General features: G+C 39.4%; 1 protein-coding gene across 2 annotated transcripts in view; it reads left to right on the top strand.

Annotated features, from left to right (window-relative positions):
- Positions 1-754: 754 nt before the first annotated feature.
- Positions 755-13,413, top strand: part of LOC132485139 (cadherin-6) — a 56,448-nt gene continuing 43,789 nt past the window's right edge. Inside the window, exon 1 of one of the 2 annotated variants that reach the window (XM_060091613.1) lies at positions 755-982. In XM_060091613.1, coding sequence (XP_059947596.1) covers positions 755-982 — 228 coding nt within the window. The remainder of the gene's footprint in view (positions 983-13,413) is intronic. The other variant, XM_060091614.1, reaches the window with a different exon arrangement.

Below are 13,413 nucleotides of genomic sequence, written 5' to 3' on the forward strand. Positions count from 1 at the left end.
AAATATATTTTTAAGACAAAAAAACTTCAAAAAAAAAACAAAAAAAAAGAAACCTCAGTATGCTAATGAGCATCCTGAAGGGAAGGCATTAGGTCTTTTCCAAGCTTATTTGACCCAGGCTGTTCCATCACAACACATCTCCGAAGCCAAGAGTCTGCAGAACAGGCTTCTGCCTCCACATCACAGGTGCTCGATACACTGTAGTGAAATTTCAACATTATCCACTTTCAATTGAATCAAAACTGTCTGTGATATTCTTTCATGAGGATAAATATGCAAATAGAATCAGAAACACAAACTCATTTCCTCTAACCAGATCTCACCCCACATACTCAGAGGTAAAAGAGTAGTGAAATAATCCACTCTGGCATGTTGACCTACAGCAATGCTATTACTTAAAATAGGATTTTTAAGTGATAGAAAAGGAGAGAGGAAAACAGCAGCTTCCTACTTCCATTTAGCATATCTGAAAGACTGTTTTCCTCATTTCAAAATTGATTGACAATTTATTTTTTGTTGTTTTGCTATTCAAATTTATGTCCTCTTTTTTCCCCAGAGCTTATTTGCTCTAACGCTGAATTTTAAGCATCTCTAAAAATGCTTAATATGTTATTATTCTTTCCAGATATCCTCTGAGAGCCAAGCCAAGAACATTAAGGAAGAGAGGAGGAATGAGGCTGGATACAGTGCAGTGAAAAAAGACACTTCAGGGAGAAGGGTACCCACTACTCAGAGACTGGACTGTGTCATCAAAATGAGAACTTACCGATACTTCTTGCTTCTCTTTTGGGTTGGCCAGCCCTACCCGGCTTTCTCAACTCCATTATCTAAGAGGACTAGTGGTTTCCCAGCAAAGAAAAGGGCCCTGGAGCTCTCTGGAAACAGCAAAAATGAGCTGAACCGTTCGAAAAGGAGCTGGATGTGGAATCAGTTCTTTCTGCTGGAGGAATACACAGGATCCGATTATCAGTACGTGGGCAAGGTAGGATTCCACTGGGCTCTTTGACATTCTGGTTTTAAAAGCCTGAAGAAGTTACTTCTCATAAATAGATGGGGAAGATGTGAAATATTCCCCCAGTACAGTAAGAACTGTTGCTTATCTGGTAAGACTTTTTTTTTCACTTGAGTAGTTTCAGGAAGACTGTAGCAAGAAGCTGAGAAATGTTAGCACTGCAACAAAGAAAGAGAAATGCTTCCACTGAAAATGAAACACCTACAACCAGCTGCATAGGATTATCATAAATCCTTGAATTTTTACTTTAGCTTGAAAAATGTGGTCCAGCTATTCTATAAAGTAGTATGTATTAAAAAAATAGGAATAGAGCGATTAAGCTGTAAGGAAAAGAAGTTTCCTTTTTCTCATTGTGAAAGGAAACATTCTGAGCTTTAGTCCTTTGGCCACATTCAAATTAACTATTTTTTAACTCCGCTACCTACAGCGCCATCCATTCTCTGAGCAAATGGAGCCCTTTTTCCTCAAAACCCACCACTGCCTTAGATTTAGTTGTTACTGCTGTTGCTGCTGTTTTGTCTTATCTCCAATAATTGGCAAGAGCCAGGCATTTCAAAACTTATGATTTAATTGTGGCAAGGTTCACAAAAGAGAAAAAATGGTTATGTAAAGGTGTTATTTCAAAATATCATCTGACTATCTTATTGACTCCAGAAAGTAAAATGAGGACGTATCGCTTATTACAGCCCTTCCAGATTACTGGAGCTGAGTCAGGGAACCAGCTTAGTTATACTGTCATCATGAGTTTCACTGAAATTTTATCATCAGCTACATTCCCACTGCAGAATATCTGCATCCCACAAATAAGTGAAAAAAGACAGGGACACAGGTTTGTACTTCGTAGGTTCTCTGTTTCAGAACATGGTATTGATAAGAAAAATAATTGTCATACATCCTTTACATAAACAAACTGGGAACAAACATAATAGAGATGATAAAATGTCTTTATGATTACAGCTACAATTTTAGAACATCTATATTTGGATATCACTCAAAAAGCATAAATTTTACAGATTCCAGGGGCTGCATGTTCACGCTTCAATCTGTTATCAAATATCCCTGAATAACCCTGTGCCAATATTCTCTTTAAGCATTTACCACAATAAATGAAGGAAAGCCATCCATGGCTTGGGCTGAGGTAACCAGGCATCGTTCCAGTGAAGTGAATTATTAATGTGGAATAAAGTAGGAGAGGAAGTATTCAGTGAAGGGGTGAACATCAACATGGATCCCCAAGGGTCTAACCTTGTATTTGCTGTGAAATTCACATACTGTGTGACTGCTGAAGACAGTCCACTTACTTGCACTTCACTCCATTTCCTCTGGGAAATTTGAATAGCACTACACTAACAAGGCTAAAAAATTATTGTAAAAATAACAATAATCTTATAATCTTTAAAGCACTTTCTACAATACAAGTAACATTATTGTTATAGAAGATTAAGTTTTTTAAAGTGCTGTATTTAAATAATTGATCCCCCCTTTCTTTTCTTTTTCTTCTCAAATTGTGATGCCATTTTACATAAAAATACATGTATTTTTAAAGAAAGGCCAGGTAGGGCTTCCCTGCTGGCGCAGTGGTTGAGAGTCCGCCTGCCGATGCAGGGGACACGGGTTCGTGCCCCAGTCCGGGAAGATCCCACATCCTGCGGAGCGGCTGGGCCCATGAGCCATGGCCGCTGAGCCTGTGCGTCCGGAGCCTGTGCTCCGCGACGGGAGAGGCCACAACAGTGAGAGGCCCGCATACCGCAAAAAAAAAAAAAAAAAAAAGGCCAGATATTTCAAAATACTAGAAGCAACAATGGATAAAACCTCAGAAGAATCAGTTTTATGATTATAATTGTGAGAGGTAATATTGCCATGGGGAAAAATTGCAAGCTGTGGAGTCAAGCAGATCTGAGGCTGCATCGCTGTGCTGCCAATTGCCAGTTGTCTGGCCCACGGCAGGTTATTAACCTTTCCAGACTTTAGTTTCTTCATCTAGAAAATGCATGGAGCAATGCCTACCTACGGCATGGAGTTGCAGTGTAAAGTGAGACAAGAACTAGTGGCTGGCACGTAGTAGGTGCAGAAAGAAGTTATTGATGAAAACTCCATTGTATACACTCTATTAAATCTGTCTGTAATGCATGGAAGTGGATTATTGACTTTTATATCATTGAAAAAGTAAAATGATATAATTAACGGATCTCTCAGTGGCTGGCAAATGTAGAGGACTGTGGGAAAACCCCTTCACAATCACAGCTTCAGTTTGATTTGTTGGACTTGGATATTTTATTGGCAGCAAGATAAGTTTCCTTTCCTCATCATTATCTGCCCCTGCCCCACCTCCTTGAAGTTATAACCCATAAAAAATATACACTGGAAAAAAAAAGTCAAGGGCAATAATTGAAGTTATCGTAGGTGCCAGCATTGCTACATCAGATGCATGTAAGAAGTGTTATTGAACTATTGATAAGGCATTTTCCTGAATCTGTCTTTGGACTATATGTTTTATCAACAGACAAAGGGATTAGACTACAATTTGTTTTTTACCACAATTAAACGTAGACAAAAAAGAAATATTTAAAAAGAAAAATAAAGGTTCGTTCTCATGTGGCAACAGGTTGGTCCACTTTTAAAAGATTTGTAGTAAACAGGTACCTGATGAGATTATCCAAATCCACAAGGTCAAGAAATTTGGGGGAGAAAAAAAAATTAGACTATAGCAGAGGTTCCAAAACTTTCTTGGTTCGCAATGCCTGTAACATCTCGATAATTTTTTCACAATGCCCTTAGGCCAAAAGGAATAATTAGACACAAACAACTTAATACATATTTATGTTCTAACAAATAAGTAACCAAAATAACAATTAATAGAAAAAATAATATTTTTATTTCACTCTTAAATAACCAGTTACTTCCTAATGGAATGTGGGCACGTATTGGAATCTGCACAACTTCTCAGATTGGACACCGACCCCTGGTTTCCTTTTCCACATTGATTTTCACACGGTACTTGCTTTTTAACACGGGCACTGTGGGAAACCCATCTTAATAAGTATATGACATCATCGAAAGGAATGTAGCACCACCTACTGTTGAAACTGTGATCTACGCTGAGCTAGTAATTCGCAAGATGTCTGATAGCTCGTGTTGCTGTTATTTCCCTCAAATTTTTAAAATATTTCCTGGTGCTGCAGTGAGTTCCCTGCTGCACCCCAGGGTGCCTTGGTGCACACTCTGGGAACCATAGGAATGTGGTTAGATTGGTATATAAAGGTGTACAAAGGCTAATAGAACCTTAAGTTGTGCCATTAGCCCTACTAAATAATAGCTACTTAGAGCCTATTCTTGAGACCTAAAACTGAAAAGGTTGATCTGTACATGTAACATATAGAAGCATTAACTAAGGAAAAGTAATGTGGTTGAGCAAATACACTTAAAGTAGAAGAAAGAAGTTTTTACATTATAAGCAGCTGTTTATATGTGTGTTCCTTGGTTCCAGTTATTTGGAGGTAAGTCAATAGGGATGACAGTGACTTCACAATGGGGGAAAATGTGAGAATGGGTATGGGAGCAAGAGGCTACCTGGTGTAGAAGGAGAAAAAGAAAGTCACATAAGCATCCAAGAAGCAGCAGAAGATGGAGTCTGGAGGCTGGAGTGACAATGAAGTGAATATACAAGATCATGCTTTAAAATTGAAGCACAGGGACTTCCCTGGTGGCACAGTGGTTAAGAATCCGCCTGCCTATGCAGGGGACATGGGTTCGAGCCCTGGTCCAGGAAGATCCCACATGCCGTGGAGAAGATAAGCCCATGCGCCACAACTACTGAGCCTGTGCTCTAGAGCCCACGAGCCACAACTACTGAAGCCCGTGTGCCTAGAGCCCATGTTCCGCAACAAGAGAAGCCACCACAGTGAGAAGCCTGAGCACTGCAACGAAGAGTAGCCCCCACTCGCTGCAACTAGAGAAAGCCCACGCGCAGCAATGAAGACCCAAAAGTAGGTTAATAGCCAAAAATAAATAAATAAATTAATTAACTAATAATAATTTAAAAATTGAAGCACAAGCAAAGGTAGCAAGACCTTCCTTCTCATGCTGTCTTAATGCTCCTCAGCATTTCTCTGTGTCCAGTAAGATTAACGCAGAAACATGGACATGGCACAGCTAGGGAGGGAGGGACTTGTAAATAGAAGTGAGGAAGGCCAGTTACAGCTGAAATATTGACACCCAAACTCTGATTTATGAGACAGTTCTCAACACCTCTACATACCTGAAAAGGTGGTGGCAGGTAGAGGTATCAGAGTAGAAAGAAGTGGTCTTATATTGGGTAAAAGTTTGTGAGCTTAAGATATAGATGTGGATACGGATACAGATAAGGAAGATACTATTTTCTGAAACAGGGGTCACAACCCCTGGGCCACGCGGCCTATTAGGAACTGGGCCGCACAGCAGGAGGTGAGAGGCGGGCGGGCGCCCAGGCGAGCAAAGCTTCACCTGCCGCTCCCCATCGCTCGCGTTACTGCCTGTACCATCTACCACCCCCTCCCCCGCCCCACCGCCGTGGAAAAATCGTCTTCCGCGAGACCGGTCCCTGGTGCCAAAAAGGTTGGGGACCCATGTTCTAAAATACATAACCATTTGGGGGAACGTTTATGCTGATTTAGCATAAGTGGCATCTGTGTCTGGGAGCCTGTTAGAACTTTAGAGTCTTAGGCCCCACCTGAGATCTATTGAATCAGAATCTGCTTTTCAACAAAAGCAGAATTTTAGGTGAATTTTATGCATATTAAAATTTGAGAAGTGCTGCTTTTAACAGTATGTACGTTGTTCTGGGTCTCACTTCCCCAGAGATTCTGATTTAGTTGGTTTTTAATTAAGTATTTATGATCCGAATATATGGCGAAACTTGAGAACCATTGCCCTAGGAGAATATTATTGGCAATAATTATAATTAGGTGTGGCAAGCTCAGTGATGAAATGGGCATCCCCAAAGTATTGTGGAAATATAAAGGAGAGGGGCCACCTGGGCTCAGGGGTTCAACAGAGCTTCCTAGAGACAGTGATGGTGTTGGGACCACATCTTAAGGGAAAAACAGATGTTAGCCCATCTGGCAGAGGGAGAATTACCAGGACTTCCCAATTAACTGTTTGCAGAAGCCAAAGGAGAGAATGCAGGAGGTTCAAAAAGTCGGAGATTTCAAGATAGAACAATCAGAGTAGTGAAAGTGTCACTGATGCTGGCACAGAAAACAGAAAGAGGTACATATTTTCTTGTCAAGGGCTAAAGGAAAGAGTATTTGACTTTATGAAGACTCACTTAGATTATCTTTGGCTTTATGTAAGCTGAATAGAAAAATAAGAGGGAAGCATTGTAATTCCACATTTTCAGAAAACCCCATGCCCCTTCTTCCAGATTTACATAATACAGCAATTCTTTGACAATAGCTGGTATATGGTCTAAGATTAAATTCAATAAGAAAAAAACATAGGTAGATATAGATTAAATTTTGAAGACATGGTTATTCATTAATATAAGAATGAATATCTTTAAAATCTCAAAACTATACACAATTTTAGGCAAAAGATTCGCATTTTATCATTAAACAACCCACAGCAACACTTAATTTCCTTGTCTTCACCATTTTATCCCTCACAATGTTCTTAATCCTCTCCTTCCACACAATGTATAGTCTCCATTAGAGGCATTTAAGATGCTTCTATTTTTAGCAGCATATCAAGAGATCTGTTTTTGTGGAATCTGATAAACCATATATTTCATAGATATTTTCTGATGTTAGCTTTTTGGAAGTTGGTGGTGGTTTCTTTTTTTTTTTCAATCTGCAATTTTTTTAATTCCTAATATGATTTATCTATGCCTGCCCCCTTGGTTTATTTATTAGTCTTGCTCAAAATCTTCCTATTTTGTCTTTTTTTTTTTTTTTTGGAAATTTTGAATTTTATTTTATTTATTTTTTTATACAGGAGGTTCTTATTAGTCATCCATTTTGTACATGTTAGTGTATACATGTCAGTGTATACAAGTCAATCCCAATCTCCCAATTCATCCCACCACCACCCCCACCCTCCACTGCTTTCCCCTCTTGGTGTCCATACGTTTGTTCTCTACATCTGTGTCTCAACTTCTGCCCTGCAAACCAGTTCACCTCTACCATTTTTCTAGGTTCCACAGATATGTGTTAATATACGATATTTGTTTTTCTCTTTCTGACTTACTTCACTCCTTATGACAGTCTCTAGATCCATCCACGTCTCTACAAATGACCCAATTTCATTTGTTTTTATAGCTGAGTAATATTCCACTGTATATATGTTCCACATTTTCTTTATCCATTCATCTGTCGATGGACATTTAGGTTGCTTCCATGACCTGGCTATTGTAAATAGTGCTGCAATGAACATTGGAGTGCATGTGTCTTTTTGAGTTATGGTTTCCTCTGGGTATATGCCCAGTAGTGGGATTGCTGGATCATATGGTAATTCTATTTTTAGTTTTTTAAGGAAACTCCATACTGTTCTCCATAGTGGCTGTATCAATTTACATTCCCACCAACAGTGCAAGAAGGTTCCCTTTTCTCCACACCCTCTCCAGCATTTGTTGTTTGTAGATTTTCTGATGATGCCCATTCTAACTGGTGTGAGGTGATACCGCATTGTAGTTTTGATTTGCATTTCTCTAACAATTAGTGATGCTGAACAGCTTTTCATGTGCTTCTTGCCCATCTGTATGTCTTCTTTGGAGAAATGTCTATTTAGGTCTTCTGCCCATTTTTGGATTGGGTTGTTTGTTTTTTTAATATTGAGCTGCATGAGCTGTTTATATATTTTGGAGATTAATCCTTTGTCCATTGATTCGTTTGCAAATATTTTCTCCCATTCTGAGAGTTGTCTTTTCATCTTGTTTATGGTTTCCTTTGCTTTGCAAAAGCTTTTAAGTTTCATTAGGTCCCATTTGTTTATTTTTGCTTTTATTTCCATTACTCTAGGAAAAGGATCAAAAAAGAACTTGCTGTGATTTATGTCAAAGAGTGTTTTTCCTATGTTTTCCTCTAAGAGTTTTATAGTGTCCAGTTTTACATTTAGGTCTCTAATCCATTTTGAGTTTATTTTTGTGTATGGTGTTAGGGAGTGTTCTCATTTCATTCTTTTACTTGTAGCTGTCTGGTTTTCCCAGCACCACTTATTGAAGAGACTGTCTTTTCTCCATTGTATATCCTTGCCTCCTTTGTCATAGATTAGTTGACCATATGTGCTTTCTATCTCTGGGCTTTCTATCTTGTTCCATTGATATATATTTCTGTTTCTGTGCCAGTACCATATTGTCTTGATTACCATAGCTTTGTAGTATAGTCTGAAGTCAGGGAGTCTGATTCCTCCAGCTCCGTTTTTTTCCCTCAAGACTGCTTTGGCTATTCGGGGTCTTTTGTGTCTCCATACAAATTTTAAGATGTTTTTTGTTCTAGTTCTGTAAAAAATGCCATTGGTAGTTTGATAGGGATTGCATTGAATTTGTAGATTGCTTTGAGTAGTATACTCTTTTTCACAATATTGATTCTTCCACTCCAAGAACATGGTATATCTCTCCATCTGTTGGTATCATCTTTAATTTCTTTCATCAGTGTCTTGTAGTTTTCTGCATACAGGTCTTGTGTCTCCCTAGATAGGTTTATTCCTAGATATTTTATTCTTTTTGTTGCAATGGTAAATAGGAGAGTTTCCTTAATTTCTCTTTCAGATTTTTCATCATTAGTGTACAGGAATGCAAGAGATTTCTGGGCATTGATTTTGTATCCTGCAACTTTACCAAATTCATTGATTAGCTCTAGTAGTTTTCTGGTGGCATCTTTAGGATTCTCTATGTATAGTACAATGTCATCTGCAAACAGTGACAGTTTTACTTCTTCTTTTCTAATTTGTATTCCTTTTATTTCTTTTTCTTCTCTGACTGCCGTGGCTAGGACTTCCAAAACTATGTTGAATAATAGTGGTGAGAGTGGACATCCTTGTATTGTTCCTGATCTTAGAGGAAATGGTTTCAGTTTTTCACCATTGAGAATGATGTTTGCTGTGGGTTTTTCATATATGGCCTTTATTATGTTGAGGTAGGCTCCCTCTATGCCCACTTTCTGGAGAGTTTTTATCATAAACAGGTGTTGAATTTTGTCAAAAGCTTTTTCTGCATCTATTGAGATGATCATATGGTTTTTATTCTTCAATTTGTTAATATGGTGTATCACATTGATTTGCATATGTTGAAGAATCCTTGCATTCCTGGGATATAGCCCACTTGATCATAGTGTATGATCACTTTAATGTGTTGTTGGATTTTGTTTGCTAGTATTTTATTGAGGATTTTTGCATCTATATTCATCAGTGATATTGGGCTGTAGTTTCCTTTTTTTGTAGTATCTTTGTCTGGTTTTGGTATCAGGGTGATGGTGGCCTCATAGTATGAGTTTGGGAGTGTTCCCTCCTCTGCAATTTTTTGGAAGAGTTTGAGAAGGATGGATGTTAGCTGTTCTCTAAATATTTGATTGAATTCACCTGTGAAGCCATCTGGTCCTGGGTTTTTGTTTGTTGGAAGATTTTTAATCACAGTTTCAATTTCATTACTTGTGATTGGTCTGTTCATATTTTCTATTTCTTCCTGGTTCAGTCTTGGAAGGTTATACCTTTATAAGAATTTGTCCAGGGCTTCCCTGGTGGTGCAGTGGTTGAGAGTCCACCTGCTGATACAGGGGACACGGGTTCATGCCCCGGTCCGGGAAAATCCCACATGCTGCGGAGCGGCTGGACCCATGAGCCATGGCTGCTAAGCCTGCGCGTCCAGAGCCTGTGCTCCGCAATGGGAGAGGCCACAACAGTGAGAGGCCCGCGTACCGTGAAAAAAAAAAAAGAATTTGTCCATTTCTTGCAGGTTGTCCGCTTTATTGGCATAGAGTTGCTTGTAGTAGTCTCCTAGTATGCTTTGTATTTCTGTGGTGTCTGTTGTAACTTCTCCTTTTTCATTTCTAATTTTATTGATTTGAGTCCTCTCCCTCTTTTTCTTGATGAGTCTGCCTAATTGTTTATCAATTTTCTTTATCTTCTCAAAGAAACAGCTTTTAGTTTTATTGATCTTTGCTATCATTTTCTTTGTTTCTATTTCATTTATTTCTGCTCTCATCTTTATTTCTTTTGTTCTGCTAACTTTGAGTTTTGTTTGTTCTTTTTCTAGTTCCTTTAGGTGTCACATTAGATTGTTTGAGTTTTTCTTGTTTCTTTAGGTAGACTTGTATAGCTATAAACTTCCCTCTTAGAACTGTTTTTGCTGCATCTCATAGGTTTTGGATTGTCGTGTTTTCATTGTCATTTGTCTCTAGGTATTTTTTGATTTCCTCTTTGATTTCTTCAGTGATCTCTTGGTTATTTAGTAACATATTTTTTAACCACCATGTGTTTTTGTTTTTTACGTTTTTTTCCTATAATTGATTTCTAATCTCATAGCGTTGTGGTCCGAAAAGATGCTTGATATGATTTCAATTTTCTTAAATTTACTGAGGCTTGATTTGTGACCCAAGATGTGATCTATCCTAGAGAATGTTCCATGCACACTTGAGAAGAAAGTGTAATCTGCTGTTTTTGCATGGAATGTCCTATAAATATCAATTAAATCTATCAGGTCTATTGTGTCATTTAAAGCTTGTGTTTCCTTATTAATTTTCTGTTTGGATGATCTGTCCATTGGTATAAGTGAGGTGTTAAAGTCCCCCACTATTATTGTGTGACTGTTGATTTCTTCTTTTAGAGCTGTTAGCAGTTGTCTTATGTATTGAGGTGCTCCTATGTTGGGTGCATATATATTTATAATTGTTATATCTTCTTCTTGGATTGATCCCTTGATCATTATGTAGTGTCCTTCCTTGTCTCTTGTAACATTCTTTATTTTAAAGTGTGTTTTATCTGATATGAGTATTGCTACTCCAGCTTTCTTTGAATTTCCACTTGCATGGAATATCTTTTTCCATCCCCTCACTTTCAGTCCGTATGTGTCTCTAGGTCTGAAGTTGGTCTCTTGTAGACAGCATATATATGGGTCTTCTTTTTGTATCCATTCAGCAAGCCTGTGTCTTTTGGTGGGAGCATTTAATCCATTCACATTTAAGGTAATTATTGATATGTATGTTCCTATGACCGTTTTCTTAATTGTTATGGGTTTGTTTTTGAAGGTCCTTTTCTTCTCTTGTGTTTCCCACTTAGAGAAGTTCCTTTAGCATTTGTTGTAGAGTTGTTTTGGTGGTGCTGAATTCTCTTAGCTTTTGCTTGTCTGTAAAGCTTTTGATTTCTCCATCGAATCTGAACGAGATCCTTGTCGGGTAGAGTAATCTTGGTTGTAGGTTCTTCCCTTTCATCATTTTAAATATATCATGCCATTCCCTTCTGGCTTTTAGAGTTTCTGCTGAGAAATCAGCTGTTAACCTTATGGGAGTTCCCTTGTATGTTATTTGTCATTTTTCCCTTGCAGCTTTCAATAATTTTTCTTTGTCTTTAATATTTGCCAATTTGATTACTATGTGTCTTGGCGTGTTTCTCCTTGGGTTTAGACTGTATGGGACTCTCTGCGCTTCCTGGACTTGGGTGGCTATTTCCTGTCCCATGTTGGGGAAGTTTTCGACTGTCATCTCTTCAAATATTTTCTCTGGTCATTTCTCTCTTCCTTCTCCTTCTGGGACCCCTATAGTGCAAATGTTGTTGTGTTTAATGTTGTCCCAGAGGTCTCTTAGGCTGTCTTCTTCTTTTTTTTTTTTTTTTTTTTTTGTGGTACGCGGGCCTCTCACTTTTGTGGCCTCTCCCGTTGCAGAGCACAGGTTCCAGACACGCAGGGTCAGCAGCCATGGCTCATGGGCCTAGCCGCTCTGCGGCATGTGGGATCTTCCCAGACGGGGGCACGAACCCATGTCCCCTGCATCGGCAGGCGGACTCTCAACCACTGTGCCACCAGGGAAGCCCTGTCTTCATTTCTTTTCATTCTTTTTTCTTTATTCTGTTCCACAGCAGTAAATTCCACCATTCTGTCTTCAAGGTCACTCATCCGTTCTTCTGCCTCAGTTATTCTGCTATTGATTCCTTCTAGTGTAGTTTTCATTTCAGTTATTGTATTGTTCATCTCTGTTTGTTTGTTCTTTAATTTTTCTAGGTCTTTGTTAAACATTTCTTTCATCTTCTGGATCTTTGCCTCCATTCTTTTTCCGAGGTCCTGGATCATCCTCATTATCATTATTCTGAATTCTTTTTCTGGAAGGTTGCCTATCTCCATTTCATTTAGTTGTTTTTCTGGGGTTTTATCTTGTTCTTTCATCTGGTACATAGCCCTCTGCCTTTTCATCTTGTCTATCTTTCTGTGAATGTGGTTTTTGTTCCACAGGCTGCAGGATTATAGTTCTTCTTGCTTCTGGTGTCTTCTTGCTTCTGTAGTTCTTCTTGCTTCTGTCCTTCTAGCTTCTGCTCTCTTCCCTCTGGTGGATGAGGCTATCTAAGAGGCTTGTGCAAGTTTCCTGATGGGAGGGACTGGTGGTGGGTAGAGCTGGCTGTTGCTCTGGTGGGCAGAGCTCAGTAAAACTTTAATCCGCTTGTCTGCTGATGGTTGGGGCTAGGTTCCCTCACTGTTGGTTGTTTGGCCTGAGGCAACCCAACACTGGAGCCTACCCAGCTCTTTGGTGGGGCTAATGGTCAACTCTGGGAGGGCTCACCCCAAGGAGTACTTCCCAGAACTTCTGTTGCCAGTGTCCTTGTCTTCACGGTGAGACACAGCCACCCCCTGCCTCTGCAGGAGACCCTCCAACACTAGCAGGTATGTCTGGTTCAGTCTCCTATGGGGTCACTGCTCCTTCCCCTGGGTCCTGATGCACACTGTACTTTTTGTGTGCCCTCCAACAGTGGAGTCTCTGTTTCCCCTAGTCCTGTTGAAGTCCTGCAATCAAATCCCACCAGCCTTCTAAGTCTGATTCTCTAGGAATTCCTCCTCCTGTTGCCGGACCCCCAGGTTGGGAAGCCTGATGGGGGGCTTGGAGTCTTCACTCCAGTGAGTGGACTTCTGTGGTATAAGTGTTCTCCAGTTTGTGAGTCACCCACCCAGCAGTTACGGGACTTGATTTTATTGTGATTGCGCCCCTCCTACCATCTCGTTGTGGCTTCTCCTTTGTCTTTGCTTGTGGGGTATCTTTTCTGGTGAGTTCCAGTGTCTTCCTGTCAATGACTGTTCAGCAGTTTGTTGTGATTCCGGTGTTCTTGCAAGAGGGAATGAGAGCACGTCCTTCTACTCTGCCATCTTGGTGATGGTTTTCTTGGGGGAGTTTTTCCATAAATTGATATGCTGTGCTTTTTTAAATATCATGAAAATTTGGGTTCTCTTTGAT

This window comes from Mesoplodon densirostris, chromosome 3 (assembly GCF_025265405.1).
Source record: "Mesoplodon densirostris isolate mMesDen1 chromosome 3, mMesDen1 primary haplotype, whole genome shotgun sequence".
Lineage (NCBI taxonomy): Eukaryota > Metazoa > Chordata > Mammalia > Artiodactyla > Ziphiidae > Mesoplodon > Mesoplodon densirostris.